The sequence below is a fragment of the Tenrec ecaudatus genome, chromosome 1 (genome assembly GCF_050624435.1).
Source record: "Tenrec ecaudatus isolate mTenEca1 chromosome 1, mTenEca1.hap1, whole genome shotgun sequence".
In the NCBI taxonomy this organism is placed as follows: Eukaryota; Metazoa; Chordata; class Mammalia; order Afrosoricida; family Tenrecidae; genus Tenrec; species Tenrec ecaudatus.
The window spans coordinates 94,260,666-94,281,922 of record NC_134530.1 but is presented as its reverse complement, the minus strand read 5'-3'; the positions used below and the strand labels follow the sequence as shown (position 1 = coordinate 94,281,922).

Here is a 21,257-nt window from a genome sequence, read left to right as displayed (position 1 = left end):
ACCAACCACCCGACCAACCAACCAATCAACCGACCAACCGACCGACCGACCGACCGACCACCCAACCGACCGACCGACCACCCAACCAACCAACCAACCAACCACCCACCCACCCACCCACCCAACCAACCAACCAACCAACCACCCGACCGACCGACTGACCGACCAACCAAACAACCAACCAACCACCCGACCGACCGACTGACCGACCAACCAACCAACCAACCAACCAACCAACCAACCAACCAACCAACCAACCAACCAACCAACCAACTGACCGACAAGACAAAAACCACAAAGACACACTTCTCTCCCTTGGGAGAAAGCATGCTTTCTATTAAAAAGTTTATTCTTTACCAATTCATCTTCATATGTCTTTAAAAAGATACCCCAAATCCTTCTTAAAAAGCACAAGTTACAAATAAGTTCAATATAGGCAGTTAAATTTTAATTTAAAATGGGAAATCAGACAAACTAAGCTGATTCCAAAGTACTGAACTTATGACTTTTGTGTAATATCTGTTATACAATTTTTCTGTTACTAGATCTATTAATTTCTTAAATAAAACCTCACAAGAGAAGGTTTTTAGATTGGTATTCAAATATCAAAGATATTTGGTCCATTACTAAGTTCAAACTTTTCCAGCTGTATAGTTTGCTTCCATGATAATCTCATCTTCATAATCCAAACCACAGCCCTTCAAAACTAAAGCAGTTTATATATTTGTTTAGCTGAATAAATTCATATATATACATACATATATATTTTTTCTTCTTTCTTTCTGACAACATAGATAGAGCATTGGAGAAAAAATAGTCTGAATTTTCTAAATCTGGATGAGTGAAAAAATTCTAGTTTCCATGGAAACTCATGAAGGATTGAAGTAAAGAGAAAAATCTATAATATTTTTGTTAAAATAGAACATTTAAAATGCTAAATACAAACAACAGATTAACACAATAGATTATTTTGGCCAGATGTACAACACATATACACAAACACATGCATGCATGGCTTTATTAGATGAATTAGCAACTGGACTTCATTCATGCCAGTGGACTCTTAAAAAGTATCAGGTTAAAGCTAAGCCACAGACTGCCAGGAATTCTTCAGCTCAAACCTCAACAAACACACACGCACACAGACACACACACACCCCACAGATACACCCCTGCCCCCAAAGATTCTCATAGTTTGACCAGTTAAGCAAAGAACAGTACATATATGTCGTAAAGGTAAGGGAATGGTTTTATTTATTTTCAAATGGAAAGATTTTGAACAAGCAAGGAAGAGCATAAACAAGAGGCATGTAAACACCAGCCTGGACTCTGAAAACAGTTGGCTTCTGAACAACAATTCTCTTTGAATTGGAGTTATGAATACTTTTACTTTTTCATTTATGTACTTTCTAAAAGTTCTACACTTCGCGTAAGTAATTGTATAACCTAAATACATGATTCTTATTTAAAGATAATCAAGACCCACAGTAGTGTTCATCTTGTTTTAGTGATATTTTACTTTGGTTAGGTTTAATTAGCTGTCCTCGGGGGCTATGATAGGCTAAAGTATTAATATAATGGCAGCTGTGTTCCATTTTTATTTCTATCAAAACTTGCAATTTTCATTGTCAACACTCCCACTTCCCAAGATTAGCTCATGACCACATGGCAAACCTTGGGTGAGAAGTAGTAGAGACAACGAATATACTACATCTATACTCTATTTTTGTTCCTGAGGTAGGTGTAACTCACACTGTAAACAATGAGACATAACAGTATTGTCCAATAGAACTGTTTATGAGGATGGAAATAGTCTAAATATGTTTTAATAGAGTGCCACTACTCAGGAGTGGCTATTTAGTATTTTCAATGTGACAAGTGTGACTGAAGAATTCAGTTTCCATTCATTATTGGATGGATCACACGTTCGTGGATGGCTGCATAGACTGAATTGGGATTGGCCTCCTTGACTTGGCATCCTTTGATCAAGAGCACTATAGTTCCCACAGACCAAGCTCTGCAGGTTTCTGACGTTACTGATAGATAGTGCTTAACCTAACAAATACGATTCCATTTGTAAAGTGATAAGAGCTCATAGCTAAATCCTTCTAAATATATAGCAGATTCTTTTTAAGATTTGAATTATGGTCCTTTTTCTAGGATGCACACATTTTTAATGCTTAATAATTCTTTCTAAAAGAAATACTGAGATATCAATAGATAGGCTATATGCGTTGTATAAAAATGGACTCCAGGTATTCAATAAGTCTTTTGGGTATCTAAAACGTCCTCTCAAATGGAGTAAATAAAAGCTATTTTCTCTTTCCTCCAATCTTCACTGTGGGATTTGAGTCACTGTTTCTACAACCCCTCGGAAATTTTGAACTAAAATCTGTTTCCTTACCGAGCCTTTTTTTCCTCCTTCCCGTGCACACTCTGTTTTGTTATGGTGGGGTGGTTCATGTGGACTGGGCTGCTGGAACTGATTGTTTTAATGTAGAAAAGAGTTGTTAAAGTCTCTGTCTGTTCGTCGAGACACATATAAAGAATCACATGGAGTCAGCAAACACATCACAGAAGAAACAATTTCTAGGCCAAATTGGGGGGCCTACCAATCTTGGCAGGATCTCGGAAGTGGAGCGGACTTTGGGGCCTATAATGAGGCTCTATTCAGCAGGCCGTCTTGGCTAGGCCAGGAGAAGGAGGGAGGAGGAGAAAGATGCACCCCAGGCTAATGGGACCACGTGAATCTGTTCCCCATTCAGCCAACACTTCATTTATAGGCAGGGGACAGACAGCAAGACACATCAGAAAAGACCAAATGAAAGAGTTACGTTTCTAAGCGAAGTGTGAAGGTCTAGCTCTACCAGTCCAGAAACAAGGTTTTCTTGAGGGACCCCAATACATATAGCACATGTAACTGTCGGCCTCCCTTCACTGTACCCTTTCCTACATGCCGTGCAGGAGGAGCCGAATGGGTCCCTCACAGCAATGGCTGGGCCCACAAGGCTCCCAATCTTGGAGAGAAATCTGAAGTGCTTAGGGAGAGTTATGCTGGACTTCACACAGAAACAAGTAAACATTTGTTTGGGCTAGAAGGCAACATTGCATACAGCTGATGTCTCCGACAGCGGAAAATGAGCTCTGCCAGCATGGGTGCACGCAGCCAGCAGTGGGCAAGGCATGCAGCCCTTCTGAGAAGTCTCTGTAATTATCAAAAGCGTTATCCCTAGAGACGGGCTTGATTGTGTTTCGAGAGACGGCAATTAGATCCAACATCAGGGCGCCAGGGCTGCTGTCTGAGCTCTGTGTTTATCACGTGGCTGATGGACAATAGGTGAGTGAACCACCTGATTGGTAGTCTGTGGCCCCATACCAGGCATACCGGACATTTCAACTCTCAGTGCACAAAGGAAAACCATTTGGCCGTTAAATACAGGACACACAAGTGTGATGGAGGCTCACAGACACACAGCCTTAGAGAAATCAGTCTGAGTTTCAAAGAAATTCAGGTTGACATCAAAGAGAAACTGACACTCCGATAGCAGCATAAGGAGTTCTCAGAACTTGGCAACAATGGCAAATGGGGTGTACAAAAATGGGGAAAGTTTCCAAATGGTAGAGCTAGCAGCTGACGAATCATTTCCAATTACCTACAAAACTGTGCACTCTGGTTCTGAGAACATGCCCTATTTTGAATGTCATCTGCTTCAGAACAGGTCTGTGTTCTTTCCCGGGAAATCAGTTAATATTTCTCAAGTAATCATGACGAGTGATATTTATGGTACTGTCAATTAAATGCCGAGAGGGCAGCACTGCTAACATAGGAGTTTGGACGCTCTGAAGTCATGGCAGTGGAATTGGATTCAGGGAGCTGGTCCGTGGAGGAGAGGTGAGCCCCTGTGGGATGCTGTGGGGGTCCTTCAAGCAAGTGCACCTGCTTGCCTGCTCTGTGTTCGCTTTGGACCAGGCCCTGTGGCACAGATTCTACCCAGAGATTTGGACTTGTGGTTCTCAGGAGATCCAAGCGGCTACAATGGGGCCTTGGAGACAAGGAACAGGGTGGGGAGAGGATTCAGAGAAAGAACAGAAGGGCAAGCCAGAGGGCGATGGAGGGAGAGAAGCAATAAGGAGCTGTCAGTCCGGGGGCAGCGGGGATCGGAAGCAGAGAACACCTAACAATGCACAGGTCAGAATGGAGCAGACAGGAGAACCCCGAGAGGCACCAAGACAAGCAGAGAGAAGACACACAGAGCGAGTACCTGAGACAGAGTTAAGGAGAGGGCTCTGAGCCAGAAGCAAGAGGTGAGGACAAGCTGCGTCTTCTGGGTCTTTTTGGTCCCCTGCTGAATAGAGCCTTGATTACAGGGTTACCCAATGTCGGATGAATTTCCGTCTATCAACATTTCATGGCGAGAACTAGTGAACGCCCAAGGTACCCCAACGCTAAGAACCTTAGGTCACGTGTGCGAGAAAAGCCCCGGCTGGGGCAGCAATTAACGCCCCATCGAGGTATAAGATAATAAGGGGTGCTGTCTCAAGAAAGATTTTTAACCCCCAGGCTCATTTTAGTTCCCATCCAGCCCAATGAGCCTTCTGTGAGCTCCCCCCACCCCTACCTCTTCCTCCCTTCCTCTTTTGTCAGTCACAGCTGTTCTTTGGAACCTTCTGAATAGGCATCTGATTTAGATTTGAAGGAAGTCATTTTAGTAGCGGGTGCAGACTCCCATAAACGCAACTCGGATACACCCCAGCCCGGGCTCCACAGACCTCTTGGGGCAAAGGCAAGAAACCTGGCAACCAGCGAGGAGTCGGCATGGCTGTTGACTTGAAACCCAGTGGACACACTCTCTTCCTTCAGGCTGTAAACTCGGGCATAAGTGGTTTCCAGGCCATTCTCTAACTTCGGAATTTAATATAGAAAATGTATCTGTGGCTCAGTTACAAAAGGGGGAAGGCGTCTTCCAATTTTATCGGCTCTCAGACCCATTATGACTCTGCTTTCTCTGGTGGAGGAAAAACCTCCCCGCAAAATGAGCTTTTACATCATTAAACCCAAATGAAATCACCATTGATGGAAGCAGCCCTTGCATGAACTGCCTGGCTTTTGACCCAAAGATGATTTGTTGGCTTGCCTATTCTGGGCCAGGGTTTTAGGTGAATGCAAGACGTAAGTCTAATTTGACCCATACTGTGCTGATTTCCCATGCAATTACTGTAGAAAATTTTAATAGCAAGCAGTCTAAAATGTCATCCGAACTATTTTTCACCTACAGAAAAAAGTAAGTGGGTTTTCTTTTTTAAAAGCATATGCCCCGGCGTAAACCTACTAAGAATGATCATATAAATACTTACAATTCCATCTCTGTCTGGTGAGCCCCTGTAAGAAAAAGAAATTAGTAGCTATTAGAAAGCTGAATTATTTTTGATATGTAGACTGAACTACAACAAGACTGAACTCTCTGCCATCGGGTCAATTCCACCCCCTATTAACCACGTGGGAGAGAGTAGAACAGCCCCCGTGGGCTTCTGAAACTGAATTTGTTTATGGGAGGAGGGTCCTCAAGCTACAGTGGTAGGAACCATTAACTATACTTCCCTTCATAGCTGACCTATCCTCCCCACTCCTGCAGAAACCAGAGTAATGAAAACACAAACCCCACTGGCTGAGAGTCACGCTCGCAGGTGGAGTCCGTGGATGTTTGCGGGAGGGTGAGAGTTAACAGAAAGCACAAGTTGCTGGGCCAAGGCCTTGGCTCACTGTGGAAAGGGGGAGCTCATTCAAGAGCCTGTCCTAGTTTATCTGCCTCCGTGAAAACTTCCCGAGGGCATGCAAACGGAGTTGCTCCCATCTTTATCCCCGAGCATGACCTTGAATATCCTCTTCTTCAGAAGAAGCTTCTGTGGGATTTCTCAATGTTCTGGGAAGATCTGTACTTTCAGATTTATGAATCGAATGTCTCTTCTGATCGTATGCAAGGAGAAAATGGAAAGCTATGTCTTGCTAAATGTTTACGTTGCTGGTGAAAATCCATGGAGGCACTAAGCACCAAGGCTTTCGAACCAGGGGTACGGAGTATCCAGACGCTATTACTCAATAATTCTGTGACCTTGAACAAGCTATTTGACCTGTCTACGGCTGTTTAAACAAAGCAATGTAGATGGGCTTGGCACAGAGCCATTCACACAGAAAGTACTCAAAAGAGTTTATTGTAAATGTTGTTCTCCTGCCATGCTTTCTCTGGATTGGGAATACAAAGCTCTATTTGCAACCCCACTAAAATTGATAGCAATATAGCAGAGGAGTAATTGCTGTTATGAAGGGAAACTGAGTTCACTAATCTTGGAGAAGGGAGACAAGAGAGGTTAGCCACTATAGCTTTAGGATTTCATACCTCATCCAATCTATAAAGAATTAGAAAAATTATTCTATTAGCCTGTAGAGCAGAATAAGACCCCCTTATATTGTATGTAAGTGTTGAGTGCGCCATGGGATCACGAGGAATTTGGCTGGAACTGCTCCTTGTGGTGTAGTGGTCACAAGTTAGGCTGCTCACTAAAAGGTCAGCAGTACAAAATCACCAGCTGCTTCTTTGCAAGAAGATGAGGCTATCTATCCAGTTTCTGCTGGCGTTACAGTCTTGGGAAACCCCCTACCTGTCCTTGAGAGTTGACATGAGTCAGAGTTGACATGTTGGACAGAGTTTGGTTTTGGGGTTTGGCTTTTTAGAAGGTGAGTCCACCTTACCAGGCATCAAAGAACAAAAAATCATATCATTGACTGCACACCTCCATGATACGATCGCTGAAGATAAATGGGTGCATAAGCAAATGTGGTGAAGAAAGCTGATGGTGCCCGGCTATCAAAAGAGATAGTGTCTGGGGTCTTAAAGGCTTGAAGGTGAACAAGCGGCCATCTGGCTAAGAAGCAAAAAAGCCCACATGGAAGAAGCACACCGGCCAGTGCGATCAAGAGGTGCCAAGGGACCAGGTATAAGGCATCATTCAAAAAAAAAAAAGATATAAGTGTGTGTATGTATATGTGTGTGTGTATGTATGTGTATATGTGTGTATATATATATATATGTATATATATATATATATATATATATATATATATATATATATATATATATATATATATATATATACCATATTAAATGAAGGGGGAAGTGCAGAGTGGAGACCCAAGGCCCAAGTGTCGGCCAATGGAGATCCCCTCATAGAGGGGTTTAGGAGAGGAGATGTGTCAGTCAGGGTGCGAGGTAGTACCGATGAAGAACACAGCTTTCCCCCAGATCCTGGATGCTTCCGCCCCCCAACTACCATGATCCGAAGTCTACCTTGCAGGGCTGGAATAGGGCAGAGGCTGTACACTGGTACATATGAGGGCTGGAGGCACAGGGAATCCAGGGTGGATGCTACCTTCAGGACCAAGGGTTTGAGGGGTGATGCTGGGAGAGTGGAGGGTGAGTGGGTTGGAAAGGGGGAACTGATTACAAGGATCCACATGTGACCTCTTCCCTGGGAGACGGACGGCAGAGAAGGTGGGGAAGGGAAACTCTGGATAGGGCACGATATGACAAAATAACGATGCATAAATTACCAAGGGCACATGAGGGAGGTGGGAGAGGGGAGGGAGGGAAAAAAAAAGAGGACCTGATGCAAAGGGCTTAAGTGGAGAGCAAATGCTTTGAGAATGATTGGGGCAGGGAATGTATGGATGTGCTTTATACAATTGATGTATATATATGTATGGATTGTGATAAGAGTTGTATGAGCCCCTAATAAATTGTTAAAAAAAAAAAAAAGAAGGCGAGTCCACCAATGAAATCCTTCAGTGCTTCATGGGTTGGGGTAAATGAGAGAATCTACACACACGGTTCCTTTCTATCCCTCTTTGTATCATCTCTTAATCCATCAAGAGATAGAGAAGAGGAAATGCGGAGGTGAGACACATCTTGGCCTCTAAGCTGTGATCCTCTTTTCCTGTCAACATTGCTTCCAAAATTAGAAGCATAAGCGTCTTGGATTATAAACACGTGATTGGAGTGCATTTCTTATGCTACACAGTGAAGACACTAAGGTGGTGTCCACATCAATGATATCATAGGAGGTACAACCAGAGGCCCCCAAATGGAAAGATCATAAATGTCGGCAGAAATTTTGTACATTGCCATATCTTTGAAATTTAAACTTTTAAAGATATCTTCTCTAAAATATCCCAAACTTAGCCATTGAGTCTATGTCAACTCCTAGAGAACTTAGAAGACAGAGTGGACCGCCCAATAGGGCTTGCAGGGCTGTAAGTGTTTAAGGGCAGAGTGGCTGTGAGATTCAAACTGCTGACTTTGTACTTTCGGGCACAATGCATAACACTGCACCACCGCCGTCCCTTAGAGAAGATTAGCAAATGTTTCAGCCACCGAAGAGGCACAGCTTGTTCTACAAATATTGAGTGGTCGTCCTGAGCTAGGTACTGGCCTAGGATCAGGGACAGACCTAGGGAACAGGCCCTCAGAGAGAGCTTGAAATAGATGGGTTAGGAGAATCCAGTGGGTTCTCACTGTAATCATTGGTGCCGGTTGGTAGAAAGCAGAGAGGACCGATACCAACATACACTCATCAAAACCACCTTTCCTTTTCATCTCTATATAAAGTAGAAAATAAGGGTTTTTACTAGGATTTCAAGCCTTATTAAGGGAGTTAAAAAGAGGTAGAGTTGCAGCCACTTTGGGGTGGGTTCTGTTCGGAGGCACCAGTCCTTATGGGCGTGCCTCAGGGCAGCCTCCGGTAGATGTGGCCACTACACGGGTCTGGAGCCTGGCATGGCTGTGAACCAAGGGCACGGGCATGAGGCACCTTTGAGTAACTGTTTCCTCAGCTGTAAAGTAGCAGGGGGACTTCAAAGAGTCCATTTTAAAAATCCATTTGCTTTCTATTCCATTTTTCCATGAGTTTTTGGAAGCCTTCCTTATGTAATCGAAAGGGTGGTGAACAGATTAAATTGGTTACTACAAATCTGGAATAGTGTCTCTCATATGTTGTTGTTGTTGTTGCTGTTAGGTGCCAGAAAACCAGCTCCGACTCATCGCGACCCTGTATACAACACAACAACATGCTGTCTGGTCTGGCCCCATCCTCACAACTGTTAAAACACCATGAAGGGCCACCTAAGATAAAATGATTCTACAAGGAGACCTCATGGAGGGTGGGATGAAAGATAATAGGATTTTCCCATGAACCTTTCAAAGCCTGCTCATCTAATCTGACCTGGACTAGGTAGTGGCATGTTCTAAATTCATTTCATAACTCTCTCTCTCATGGAATTTGATAGTTTATTAACTTTTTCTTAATAGCATACCCATTATATATAACGTGTCATTTAAAATTAATCATTTACCTTGAAAATTTTGTCTCTTATTGTTAAACAGTTGCAACTAACTCTTATAACATCTGTCTTTCCTCTTCCCCCTTCCTAGTTTCCTGGGTTATAATTTTGTCCACCTACATTTTTCATTCTGGGTGAAAAAACACAGGCATTTTATTCTGAACTGCAATACTGGCTCCCAGTCTTATTATCTGTGTAGTCTTCAAGGAGTTAGTTAACTTCTCTTGGTATCGATTTCTCCTCTCTACAATTGAGGCGTTACTACTAGTCTTGGCGAGACAGTATGACACGTAACAGGGATTTCAGTGCATCTGAAAGTACCTACACAAGGCCTGCCACTTAGCGCAGGCTCTCTCCCTGCCTCTGTTTATCAGCTGCTGTAATGATGATCAACTCAGAAAGCCCTGGTCCTAACCCCACGCTTCATCTCTGGAGGTTGCAGCAGCTGCAGTTGGTGTTGGAGGTTAGCCCAGCAGGTTGCTTAGCAACCCTGAACCAGTTGCAACAGCCCTGAAAACCGTTTCCATCAACAAGGTTTCAATGATCCCGGTTTAACAAAAGCGCTCCGCAGAGCTGCAGGGAGAGCAAATGGCCACAGCATTTTCTCCATCCTTTCCATCTGTGATCATCTTCCGCCCAATTAGAGAGCAGCAGTTCCTGAGAAACCAAGGCTACACTGCTTGTCCTGTAACAGGAACCGGTCTAGAACCAATTGGCCGTCAAACAAGTAATTTGGGGACACTCACACGGTAAGAGAGGTGGGAGTCTACAAGAAACATCCCATTTCCTTTTTTTTCCCTTTAGAAATTGGGAAGGAAACGCAGTGCAAATCAGGCCAGTATGCTTCAGGGAGGCTGTTGAATCTTTCCTTTCTAGTGCTCACTCACCCTTTTAACGATATTCACACAAACCAGAGATGATATTACAGGCATTGTGTTGTTAGGGGAAAAAAGGGAATTTGGCTTCTGCTAATGATGTTTCCCTTTCATGTATCATGCAGTGCCACCTACAACACCGGGTACACAAGGCACCAATGGATGCTGCTGCTAGCCTGACTTGTGCAGCGCCTGGCACTGCAGGCGAGTTTTCTCTAATATAAACTTTTCCTTTTACATGTAAGACAACTGAGGCCCAGAAACTCACTCATTCACTCCCATTGAGTTGATTCCAACTCACTCACAATGACCCTTTAGGGCAGGGGAGAACTGCCCCTGTGAGTTTCCAAGACTGGAACTCTTTATTGGAGTAGAAAGTCCCTTCTTTCTCCTGTGGAGCTGCTGGGGGTTTCAAACTGCTGACCTTGTGGTTACAGGTCAATGCAAAAGCACTGCGCCACCCACCCCAATTGGAAGGGGCACTTCTCAAGCCTGTGCAGCTATTGGCTGTGCTGGGACATGGGCCCAGGTGTTCTGGCTCCAATGAAAAGTCACTCCCAGCTCTTGATAGTTGATAACCACCTTATGGTAGGGTCCTAAGAAACATGTGAACTCCATAATCCTCAGAAAATATCCTTAATTCAATAATTAAGAAAAATTTACAGGACCAAAGGGAATGCATTTCCATGAGACATTATGATTTACCAGAAGGAAAAAAAGTACACAGGCAAAAAAAGGGAAAACAGGAAAGTCAACCTTTGATATCTACACAAACACACACTTACCCCCTCTGGGATAGATAGGTTCATGCCAACTTGAAGATTGATAAAAGCGTAGGGGCGGTATCCAGCCTGTCAATCAGGTCACAGGCTGATGGTGCCTCCTTGTGGGCGTGGTTTTCTCATAAGGAGGGGCCTGGGAACCTCCCCTCTCTAGATAGAGACACTGAGAGCTTCCAGAGCCCTGCCATGTTCCTCCCAACTTTGGATCCACGTGACTTTGCACCCACCGGCTTGTGACCTTCCTGCCTTCAGCATCATTGCATGTGGCTGTGTGGGTCTGAGGGGGGACTTATGAACTAGTACCAGACTTATAGGCTTGAGTTGGACTGGGTTGGGATGTTTCCTTGATATATAATTACTTCTTGATATAAAGCTCTCTCTTATACATATATAAGTGTCTCCGTATTTATTTCTCTAGTCAACCAGCCCTAACACACCCTCCAGTTTAACATAGTCTCTGGCTTAACAGCCTTTGCACATGCAAGGCTGCCGGCTGCCTCTGGAAGGAAGAGCTAAAGACAGCTTGACCGTGAAATCCTTGCCACCAGTTTATGCTCTGACCTTCTCTGCAGCCTTGCCTCCATTCCTACACTTACCTGCAACCAGCAGGTAGACACAGTACCCATTTGTGTTCTCCCAAATGCCCACTGAACTTTTCTAAGTCCTCCGTGCTTGCTTTGCTTATTCCTTCAGCATGATGTAGGTACTCATCCTCTCAAAGGTCAAATTCAAGAACCCTCTCTATGAAGCTTCATCGATCATCCGCCCAAATCTGAACTTTCCTGTCTTCAAGCACTCATGACATCTCATTTTCAATTACTCATAAGGAACTTACCACCTATTATGTAGTCTCAGACATAGTAAAGGTAACAGGAGTTCCTAACTATTGAGTATTTACCATACTTCTTGCTGCTGTGTGCTGGTGGGTCAATTTTGATTTATAGTCCCTTTACCAGCCAGAGGAGGACTGAGAACAGAAACCGGCAGGTTTCCTAAGTTGTAGCCTTTATGGGAGCAGATTGCCAGGTCTGTTCTGCTGCAGAGCTGTTTGTGGGTGTGAAATGATCAACTTTCTGGTAGCAGCTGAGGTCTTGACCATTGTCCCCCAGGTCTCCTAGTCCCCTATAAAGTAATCACTTGCCATCTGGACTCCTGGGTACCATATAAGACATTTGAAATATGTTACTGCATTTCACTGTAAGATATACATGTTAATTAATATGGTAGTCATTTATCTTATTGATGTTAAAATAAATTCTTGGAGGAATAAGAAACAAAGCAGTGCTATGTGCCTTAGTGTTGTTTTTTTTCACAGAATGAAACCCTACAGAAGGAGAAAAAATTTAAACAAATGTAGCCTCTGCATCTTCACCTGTGTCTGTCACAACTACTGATTCCCCCAATCTCTAAGTCTCAGGGATCCTAGTCAATGGAGAGGTCTAGTAAATGCAATTCTGACAAAGTAGATCACACGAGGCCTGTATTTTCACATGGCTACAACTCAGCAGCAGAGTGGCATTCTCTCGATTGTGGCCTTGGGCTGGCATCTCAAGTTCCTGGACTACAGACTTCATGTACTTACTGTACTTAAGTTACCTGCCTGGATCAAAAAGGCACCAGAGTTCACCTTAAAGCAAAATACTCCTGAAGGAGATCTGAGATGGTCTGGTAAGTGGAATGAAATTGCTACAAGTGTGAACATTTCCAAAAGGCCTCTTTCAGTGTGTCTGGGCAATTGGTGTGACCACTGAAACATGTAAAAATGCCCAATTCTTATTGGTGGCTTACTCGCAGCCAAATCACCAGTTTATCGTTTGTGAACTCTGGTAGGCAATTTACAGTTGTGCTTGTACGAATCTCGGCATCTGAAGTATGGCATTTGGGATATTATCTAGTCCAGTGGTTTTCAACCTTCCTCATGCCGCAACTCTTTCATACAGTTCCTCATGTTGCGGTGACCCCTCCAACCACAAAATTATTTTCGTTGCTACTTCATAGCTGTAATTTTGCTACTGTTATTAATCGGGTGAACCCTGTGAAAGGGCCGTTCGCCCCCAAAGGGACCGCGAGGCATAGGTTAAGAACCGCTGTCTTTCCAGTTCGTCCTCATCTACCCAAACTGGGATTATGCTTCCTCAGCTCTGTCTTCCAAGTGGACACGCAAGTTTGCAGTCCCCCAGGAAAGTAATAGTCACGCTTCCCACCTCTCTGGACTGCTGGGAAGGGTGGCTACCATGCGACTGAGAAATAAGGTCACCGTCCACTTTCCAGCACAAAGTTGGGAACCACTGATGGCCAGGATTGGTCATTTCCCTTGACCTGGGGAGAGCCATCAGGCAGTAGAGGATCTCCAAGAAAACTCTGGGGTGATTTGAAAGCAATAGTGGCCCCTTTGACCCAAGTAGCTTCTTTGGGGAGAGAAACTGTTAAGTACATACGTAGAATCAGTGTCCTTTTCTTTCTTCCGTATTCCAAAGGCTTTCCGTGTACGCTTTTTCAATCCTGTGGGAAGGGGAAAGGACCAAAGAAACACATCAGCGATGTTCAAGTGAACGTATCTGTAGACTTGCAACAATCCAGGAAAACTTGAGGGTCCAGAAACCAGCACATCTTTGTTTCTAAATTGTGTGTGTGTGTGTACATGTGCGTTCTTCAGTAGATGCGTATCCAGATCTGAACACCACAGGTTCCCCGAAATACAAGCAATGCAAGGTTTCTGATGGATCTAGAGAAGATTGCAAGCTTTTCTTAGACCACTTTTATTGGCTACTTCAATTGGGGCTCTGTCAAGGAAGTGAATCACAGATGCTGAGCACGGCAACAATTTCCAGGGTAGCCCTGTTCTTGCAGTGGGGATAGTGCCAAGGCACAGATCATGTAAACCCCACTAAGAGAGCTACACTGTCCCGACACATCTTTGTGCCCCACAGTCCCATCTCAGCTCTTTGCAGTTCTTCAGCTCTGCGGTCGGGCTAGGTAAGTAACTATTATCAAAGTAAACCGGGTCTCCCTCGGCGGTGCAGCTGTCGCTGTGCTCATTTGCGTAATAAGAAGGCTGAGAATCTACTGGGAAACAGCAGTCATTGAAAGCTGTGCCCTACGGAGCATGGTTCTACTTTGACCCACGGAGTTACCGTGAGTTGGAATCAACTTTACAGTAACAACTTTTCCTGAATATGCCCATACCCTTGCACTTCAGTAACTCTGTAGTCACTACCTCATTTCAAGGGAGAAAGGTGAGCCTCCCTACTCCTGTAGCGAGTTAGTCTTGGAAAGTCACAGAGGCAGTGTGTTGGGCATGGTTCTCTAGAGAGACAAACCAGATTGCTAGTAATTATATATAAATATATTTATAAAGATAGATATATAAGAAATGAACCATTAAAATATATACAGATAGATAATGCAAGAAATTAACAGTTAAATTATAAAGCAGTGAGACACTAGCAGTCCTTTAAGGCTTGAGAGCCACCAGTTGTCAGTCCCTTTCTGTAGAGAGAGCTGGGCTATATATACCCAGGCAGCAAACAGTAAGGCAAGTCACCAACTGTGACCAACTGTCGGTCCCCAGCTCCAGAGAGGAACATTCCAATCCTGTGGGATTAAAGGGACCTCAACCTGCAGCAACACAGTCCACAGGCTAGGCATCCCACAGATAGTGTACCCCTTTAAATTGAGGCACTGAACAAGCAAGGCGAGGCTCACTGAGCCATTTATCCCTCCGCCCTTCAATTAATCCTACTTGCGTTTATTGGCCAGGCTGGCACAATAAACTATCGCAGGCAGTTCTGCTCTGTCTTATTCAGCCTCAATGCATCAAAATTGACTTGATGGCAGGGAATGCTTTCTTTATGTTGTCAACACTTAATAGTTTCCATTCATCCTCCAAGGTCCAGGCCAAGGTACATTTCCTCTATGGGGCCACTCAGTCCGATTTGTGTTAAGACCATGGTTTTGAATAGATGCAAAATGGCTCAGTCCTGATTAATATAGCACAATCACAACTGACTCAAGGTTGTAAAATGTGGTGTTCCAACACAATACCCAGAACAGGGAAAATTATAGGCCAAAGTCTTGGAGCGGGGGACTCAGAAGAGGCGTTGGAAGTCTGCTCAGGAGCCTGATGTAGGACATCGGATGACTGTCAGAACTGTGGAGAGCGTCACACTTTCAAAGCAGCGCAGTGGGTCACAGCTTTGAGCCGGACACCATTGTTTATGAGCATGCTTGTCGAGAGGTTTGGGTGCTATGCAACATGCACATTACTCTTGTTTTTGAAGAGGGAGATTAAATTCCTAGTAGGACATCAGCCATAATTGTTCCTACTCTTGTTATGGGTTTAGCACAACTACATCTTGAAAATCTGGATCTGTTCCAGTTTCACTTCATTGGCCATGGCCGCAACAGGAAGAACCCCTTGTTAAGACAAATTGTTTTGTGTTCCCCACACGTTCCAGTTCTGCCACGTGTTGTATCAAACTGTATGTACCCCATTTGTTTCCCATGCAGGTTTCACCTTTTCAGGACACAGCCTAAGACGTCCTTGTTTGCGTTTACCAACTGAAGAAACCCAACAGTGTGTATTGATTTAATATATCTTCTGTGAAGCCTCATAGCGCAGTACTGGGGTGACAAGGCCCATTTCTTTCACCCTGGATAAATCAGGCCCAGCCTTGTTCTTCCATTCTTATCTGTGAGGCTGCATTTGGGCTTCCCTTCCTCCAATGAGGTTCATAACGTGTCCTACTGGTGCAAAAGGGCAGCGCTTGATTACAATCTGAAAGGTTGACGGCTTGAACACAGCGCCTCTGAAAACGTGACTCCTACAGTCGAGGCGAGTCCGTGTGAGCAGCTCTGCTCCGCCTCATGGATTGGTCTGAGATGACATCTGTTTGACGGCACCTTGCTACAACTCTGTGCGTCCTAGTTACATATCTGGTGCTAATATGATTCCCACATACTAGATAGTCAAATCTGTAGACTTGTTACTGGTGTGTTGGAAAGTCTTCTAGAGAAGTTATTGCTGGAAGAGTCACGGGCATTACGAGACTTGCGTTTGGCTCTACCAGGGGGCGCACAAGTGGAAACACGGATGGCATCAGTGATTTGATAACACTGCTTTCCGAACCATGAGTCAGCCCAAAGCACTCAGTTTATCTGACTCATTCATATCTGACTCTTAGGACACTGCTAAAATATAATCTCCAAAATGCCTTGGTTTCATCTAACTTTGAATTTTAATAGTCATTCCACTAAAGAAGTCTAGGTTTTTGGAATGTCACTGTTTGTTGTTGATATTTTTTAATCTCCTCCCACAGAAAACAATTTCCCATTGCTCCCTACATGAGCAGTTTATAGAAAAACTGTTTGACACTGAAAACCATCCACCTGTAGTATTTAGAAAAGGTTTCTGTCCTTCCTTTTCAATTATAATTGTTTTCTCCTTTCTCACTTCTAACTACCTTTCCCTTTATCTAGAGATAAAGAAATATAGTCATGCATTCTCTACAATTTCTCTTAGACTTTAAGTCTCTTATTAAAAATATTTTGTTGCTAGTTTTCTTAGGTATGTCTCTGTCTCTCCATTGGTTTTTTCATACCTGCAATTTATCTATTTGCTTCATAACCAATACTGTAATTGTCAACCACTAGTGATCTTTAGAGGACTATAAAACCAATGCTATTAATACCTTATGCTTGCAAAACACATTATTCTCTATAACTGGACCATGAGATAAGTGAAAGCATGTCCTACCAAGCAGAACAGAAAATACACACAGATGCCAGTGATTCCTGTATTACATGAATAATGTAGGGACAATTATAATTTTCCATAGAGTCTGTCCTGTTTTTGACTATCAAATCTGGACAATAGCCAAGATGGCCTGGGCTATGAAAGTGACAAGGTCACAAATTTCCAAATGTGCACTGGAGTGGAAATCAGGAGGCGCAGGGTCTGCTGAGTCTAGTCCCAGCTTCACTTCTAATAGTGAAGCTTAGTTCAAGTTATAGCCTCTCTAGATTTCAATCTCTCAGCCAGCTAGTAAGGAAATTGGCAAATCCTAAGGTAAGAGAGAATATATACAACTTCCCCAATACTGAGCCAACCCACAAGTTTCATTTCACTGAAAATCCTGCTTCTTATGAACTAATATCAATATGATATTCCAGAATCCCCCCGTTTTTGCCCCCCCCAATTAAACTGTTGAATAAGACATTTAACAACATTTCCCCAATGAAAAGTGGAAAGATGTGAGAAGTTTTGGGAGGTATAAAGAAAATTCTCAGAGACTAAAGCAGTTATAAGATGTATAAAAGCTACTTAATCGCATCAGCTATATTAAAAATTCTTGGAGAGGTGTACTCCTATCTTTTGAGAGTTTATTTTTAAATATTCAAAGAAATTCTTCAAAAGAGATCAACAACAGCTCCTACAGGAATTATAATTATGAGACATTATATTCAATAATCTGATGAGCTTAAAAAACACTCCAGAAATAATTTTCTACTTATGATTCTAGAATTGAATGAAGATGCTGAAGTCCATTCCTAACTTTTGTCAACTCTTCTTTACAAAAATGGGAAGACAAAAAACTCAGTTTTTTTAACGTACACTCTTTATTAACTTACATTATCAGTTTATGAGTCAAGCCAAAACCGTATAGAAAAAAACAAACCAACCAGAAATGAAGTCCTGAAATATATGTGCTACCAGCCTGAAATCCTTATATTGAGTGAAAAAAGTCAATCACAAAAGGGTAAATATTCTATGATGAGATGTCTATGAAACAGAAATTAAACTTTATAAATAGAACTTAACCCATTGCCATTTAGTTGATTCCAACCCATAAAGGTCTCTTTGAGGCCAGAGTGAAATCACACACCACTGTGTTTCCCAGGCTGTAAGTCTTAATGCAGACAGATTGCCACCTCTTTCTCCCAAAGAGTGTGTGGCAGGGTTGAAACCCCGACTTTTCACATTGCAGTGACAAACTTAACCACGGCACCACCAGGCTCCTAAGCAAGTGAATCGAGACCAAACATTATTGGTGGTTATCAGAGGCAGGCAAGGAGGATAGCAGAAAGGAGGACCCAATGCTGAAGGGCCACTGAGCTCCTTTTAAGAGTGACGGTGTGATTTGGGAACAGATTTGGGTGTTGTTTGAATACCGTGATGACCACAATTACCATAGTGACACTGAAGCCGTCCTTGTGAAAACTGTTGACATGTCTAAGTGACTGGCGACACATATATTGATCACACTGGAAAAGAACTATGAAAATATTACTTCTCATCTGATTTTCAAATGGCAATTCATGCTCCACTTGTAGGTTCTGAAATCAATTTGGCGGGAAGACGTCTCCATTTAAAAGGTGAGTAGAAGAGAAGAAGTCTGCATTGCCCTTCAAAAGGGTAAAGACTGCTTTATGAGCCTCTTGCTTCTGTGCGTGTGTAGTATTTGCAAACCGAGGGCCAATGTACGATGGATTTCTGTTCACAAGTTATAAGACAAAAATATTTTTTAAATCTTTTCATTTGAAAAGTTTTTATAAGCCCTTAAATTCTGAAATACAAATAAGTATTTACTGGTGTTTTCCCTTGAACTTTTTCTGAATTAATTACATAAAAGCAACAAGAAATGTTGGAATTTTCTGGTTTTAAGAGTAAATAACCCTGCAAGTGGTGAAGATACAGTAAAAAAAATACAATTTCTATAATTAGAAACATTAAACATTCTTTTCTTATCCATTTTCTTTTCCTTCGAGGGCAAATGTCCTCTACGGATTTACTAAGCAAACACCAGATTCTGAATTTGAGTCTTTACATGTCAACATGGGAAATAAAATTCCTTAGAAGAGATTTTCTGGAAGAAAATATGGGTTCTGTAATATATAACAATTTTAGGTCACACAAAATTCTAACACTCAAAAGAGCTTATCAGATCTTAGTTTGCTTGGCTTGGTATTTTTACTTATTTACTTTTTAAGCATACCTGATATAGCCACCCCCTTAAAGAATGAACAAAAGGCTCTGTAGATAGCTAGTTTGCGCCAACACTCTGGGAGCTGAGTTCTGACTAGAAGTCAGTGTTAGCAGCCTGCGGTCCAGAGTTGGGGAGCCGCCACAGGGCAGGCGCTTCTGTCCTCAGCTGGAGAAGCAGTGCTGCTGCCTAGGCAAGACCAGCCCAGGAGCATCTCCTTGCTCTCCCTTCCTGGAATCCCGAGTGTTCCACTGCTGACTGATAAGACTACAATAAGGGTCAGCCCAGCAGCCTCAGCACCTTGGCCACAATTGGTGTATCAGTTAAACTAATAGTTTAAAAGGCTGGGATGGGAAGAGATGTGGGGCAGATACAGCTGAAGTAGCAGAGGCGGAGATAAGTCCTAATATTCAGGCAGGGGTGGGAAAGAAAGAGCCTGGGTAGGGTGGAGACATTCTGTGCCTTTGTTGAGGGCCAGAGTCCCTTGAAGACACCACTTTTTACCTCTTTTCCTTATTCACATTGCTTCTTTTCTTCATCAGGATGTTAAGTAGTTCATATTAACAAATATCTTAAAATTGTATAAAAGACACCATCTTTAGATATCATGGAACCCAGGTAATGTAGTGGTTATGTTTTGGGCTGTGATCCATCAGAAAGATGGGGTTTCTACTCCCATAAACAATCACAGTCTTGGAAAATCGAGCCAGTTCAGCCGTGTCCAATAGGGTTGCTATGAGTCAACATTCATTTGTGGTTAGGTTAGACATCATGTTATTTGCATCTCCTGCTTTCTACTCCTCCCCAAATCCTGCTTTGGGGAAGGGCTTGAACAAGGCAGAGTGTAGGTGCAAAGGTACTCTACAAGTGACCTGGAGCTTTGAGAGAATGAAGAGGAGTGTGAGGAGGAGGAGGTGGAGGAGGAGGGGATGGCAGTGACATTTAGGATAAGTGTGGATAACAGAGATAATAGAGACATTCAAGTTTCTCTAGAAATTTGCAACTGCTCTCTCAGAAATAGAAGCAGAGATAAGCATTGAAGGAAGCAGACTGAAAGCTCTTTAGAATTCAAAGTGTGCATACAAATCCTAGTTTGACTTACTGTCATTCACACCCACACTTATCAGTCTCAGGCAACTTGCTACATTCAGTGCAAGATTTAAGTCCTCACAGGACAGGAAGTGTGGAGGGACAGATGCCCTTCTCCAATCAAGAGGGGAAGGCAGCTCTTGATGCAGGGCCTAGTATGGGAGAGGGCACCGTGCCAAGAACTGTACACACATTAATCCTCCCAACAACTCCAGAAGGGATTGCTAAGCCTCTTTTTTATGGATTAAGAAACACATTCAACATAATTAAATTCCTCTTCCAAGGTCATTCGGCAAACAAGTGACAAGTCCAAGATTTGGAGCCAGGTCTTAGTAACTCCAGGTCTAGCAACTTCTTACAGGGTCCTTAGTTCATGATGATTATTCTACTGCCCAGAGCAATGCTTGCTAATCAAGGTATATGCATTCAATTTTGGGAAATTAAAAAAGAAAGCAGGCACTCAATGCTTGTAAGATAATTAATCAACAAAACAAAAAGTAATGACCTCAGTTGGTGCTTTCTGTCCACACGCCATCAGTGTTCAGTTCCACTCATGTATATGGAAGCAGGAGGGAAGGAGAAGGAGGCAAATTCTACACAGTCTGCAATGATCTAAATCCATAGGTATTAGGCTAAGGAATGAGTGCTGTTCTGGGAACTTGCTGTTTTTGTTTTTTTGTGCATCACAATGTGCATAACAATGATACATTGAAAAACAATTCATCAAAAACTATAAATCATTAATAAAAGCATAATCCAAAATGTATAGTACTTAAACTGTTCTAGGATATCTGTCATGAGTCATCATGAGCTGTGGCCCTGGAGGCATAGTGGTTTTTGTTGGGCTTCTATCCTCAAGGTCTGAAGTTCGAAACTACTAGCCACTCCATGAGAGTAAAACAGGCCATTCTATTTATAAAAAGAGTCATAATCTCAGAAAATCACAGGAGCTGTTCTACCCTGTTCTATAGGGTCACTGAGTCGACACTGACTTGATGGCAGTGAGTTTTGGCTATTGTCTTATTGGCAACATACTGTGGGCTTAGAGAAGCAATTAAGCTCACAATGGTCATAAAGGGCAGACCACATTTCCAAATGCCCTCTGTCTGACCCCAGAACCCACGTCATTTGTTATTGT

At 43.0% G+C, this 21,257-nt stretch overlaps 1 protein-coding gene across 5 annotated transcripts in view; it reads right to left on the bottom strand.

Moving 5' to 3' along the window:
• The window catches only part of SGIP1 (SH3GL interacting endocytic adaptor 1), a 276,053-nt gene that overhangs the window by 136,814 nt on the left and 117,982 nt on the right, over positions 1-21,257 (bottom strand). For 3 of the 5 annotated variants that reach the window (XM_075557225.1, XM_075557219.1, XM_075557230.1), the window contains exons 2-4: positions 13,487-13,550; positions 5,356-5,380; positions 2,405-2,482 (exon numbers count right to left, since the gene is read on the bottom strand). In XM_075557225.1, coding sequence (XP_075413340.1) covers positions 2,405-2,482; positions 5,356-5,380; positions 13,487-13,550 — 167 coding nt within the window. The remainder of the gene's footprint in view (positions 1-2,404; positions 2,483-5,355; positions 5,381-13,486; positions 13,551-21,257) is intronic. The other 2 variants (XM_075557228.1, XM_075557232.1) reach the window with 1 other exon arrangement.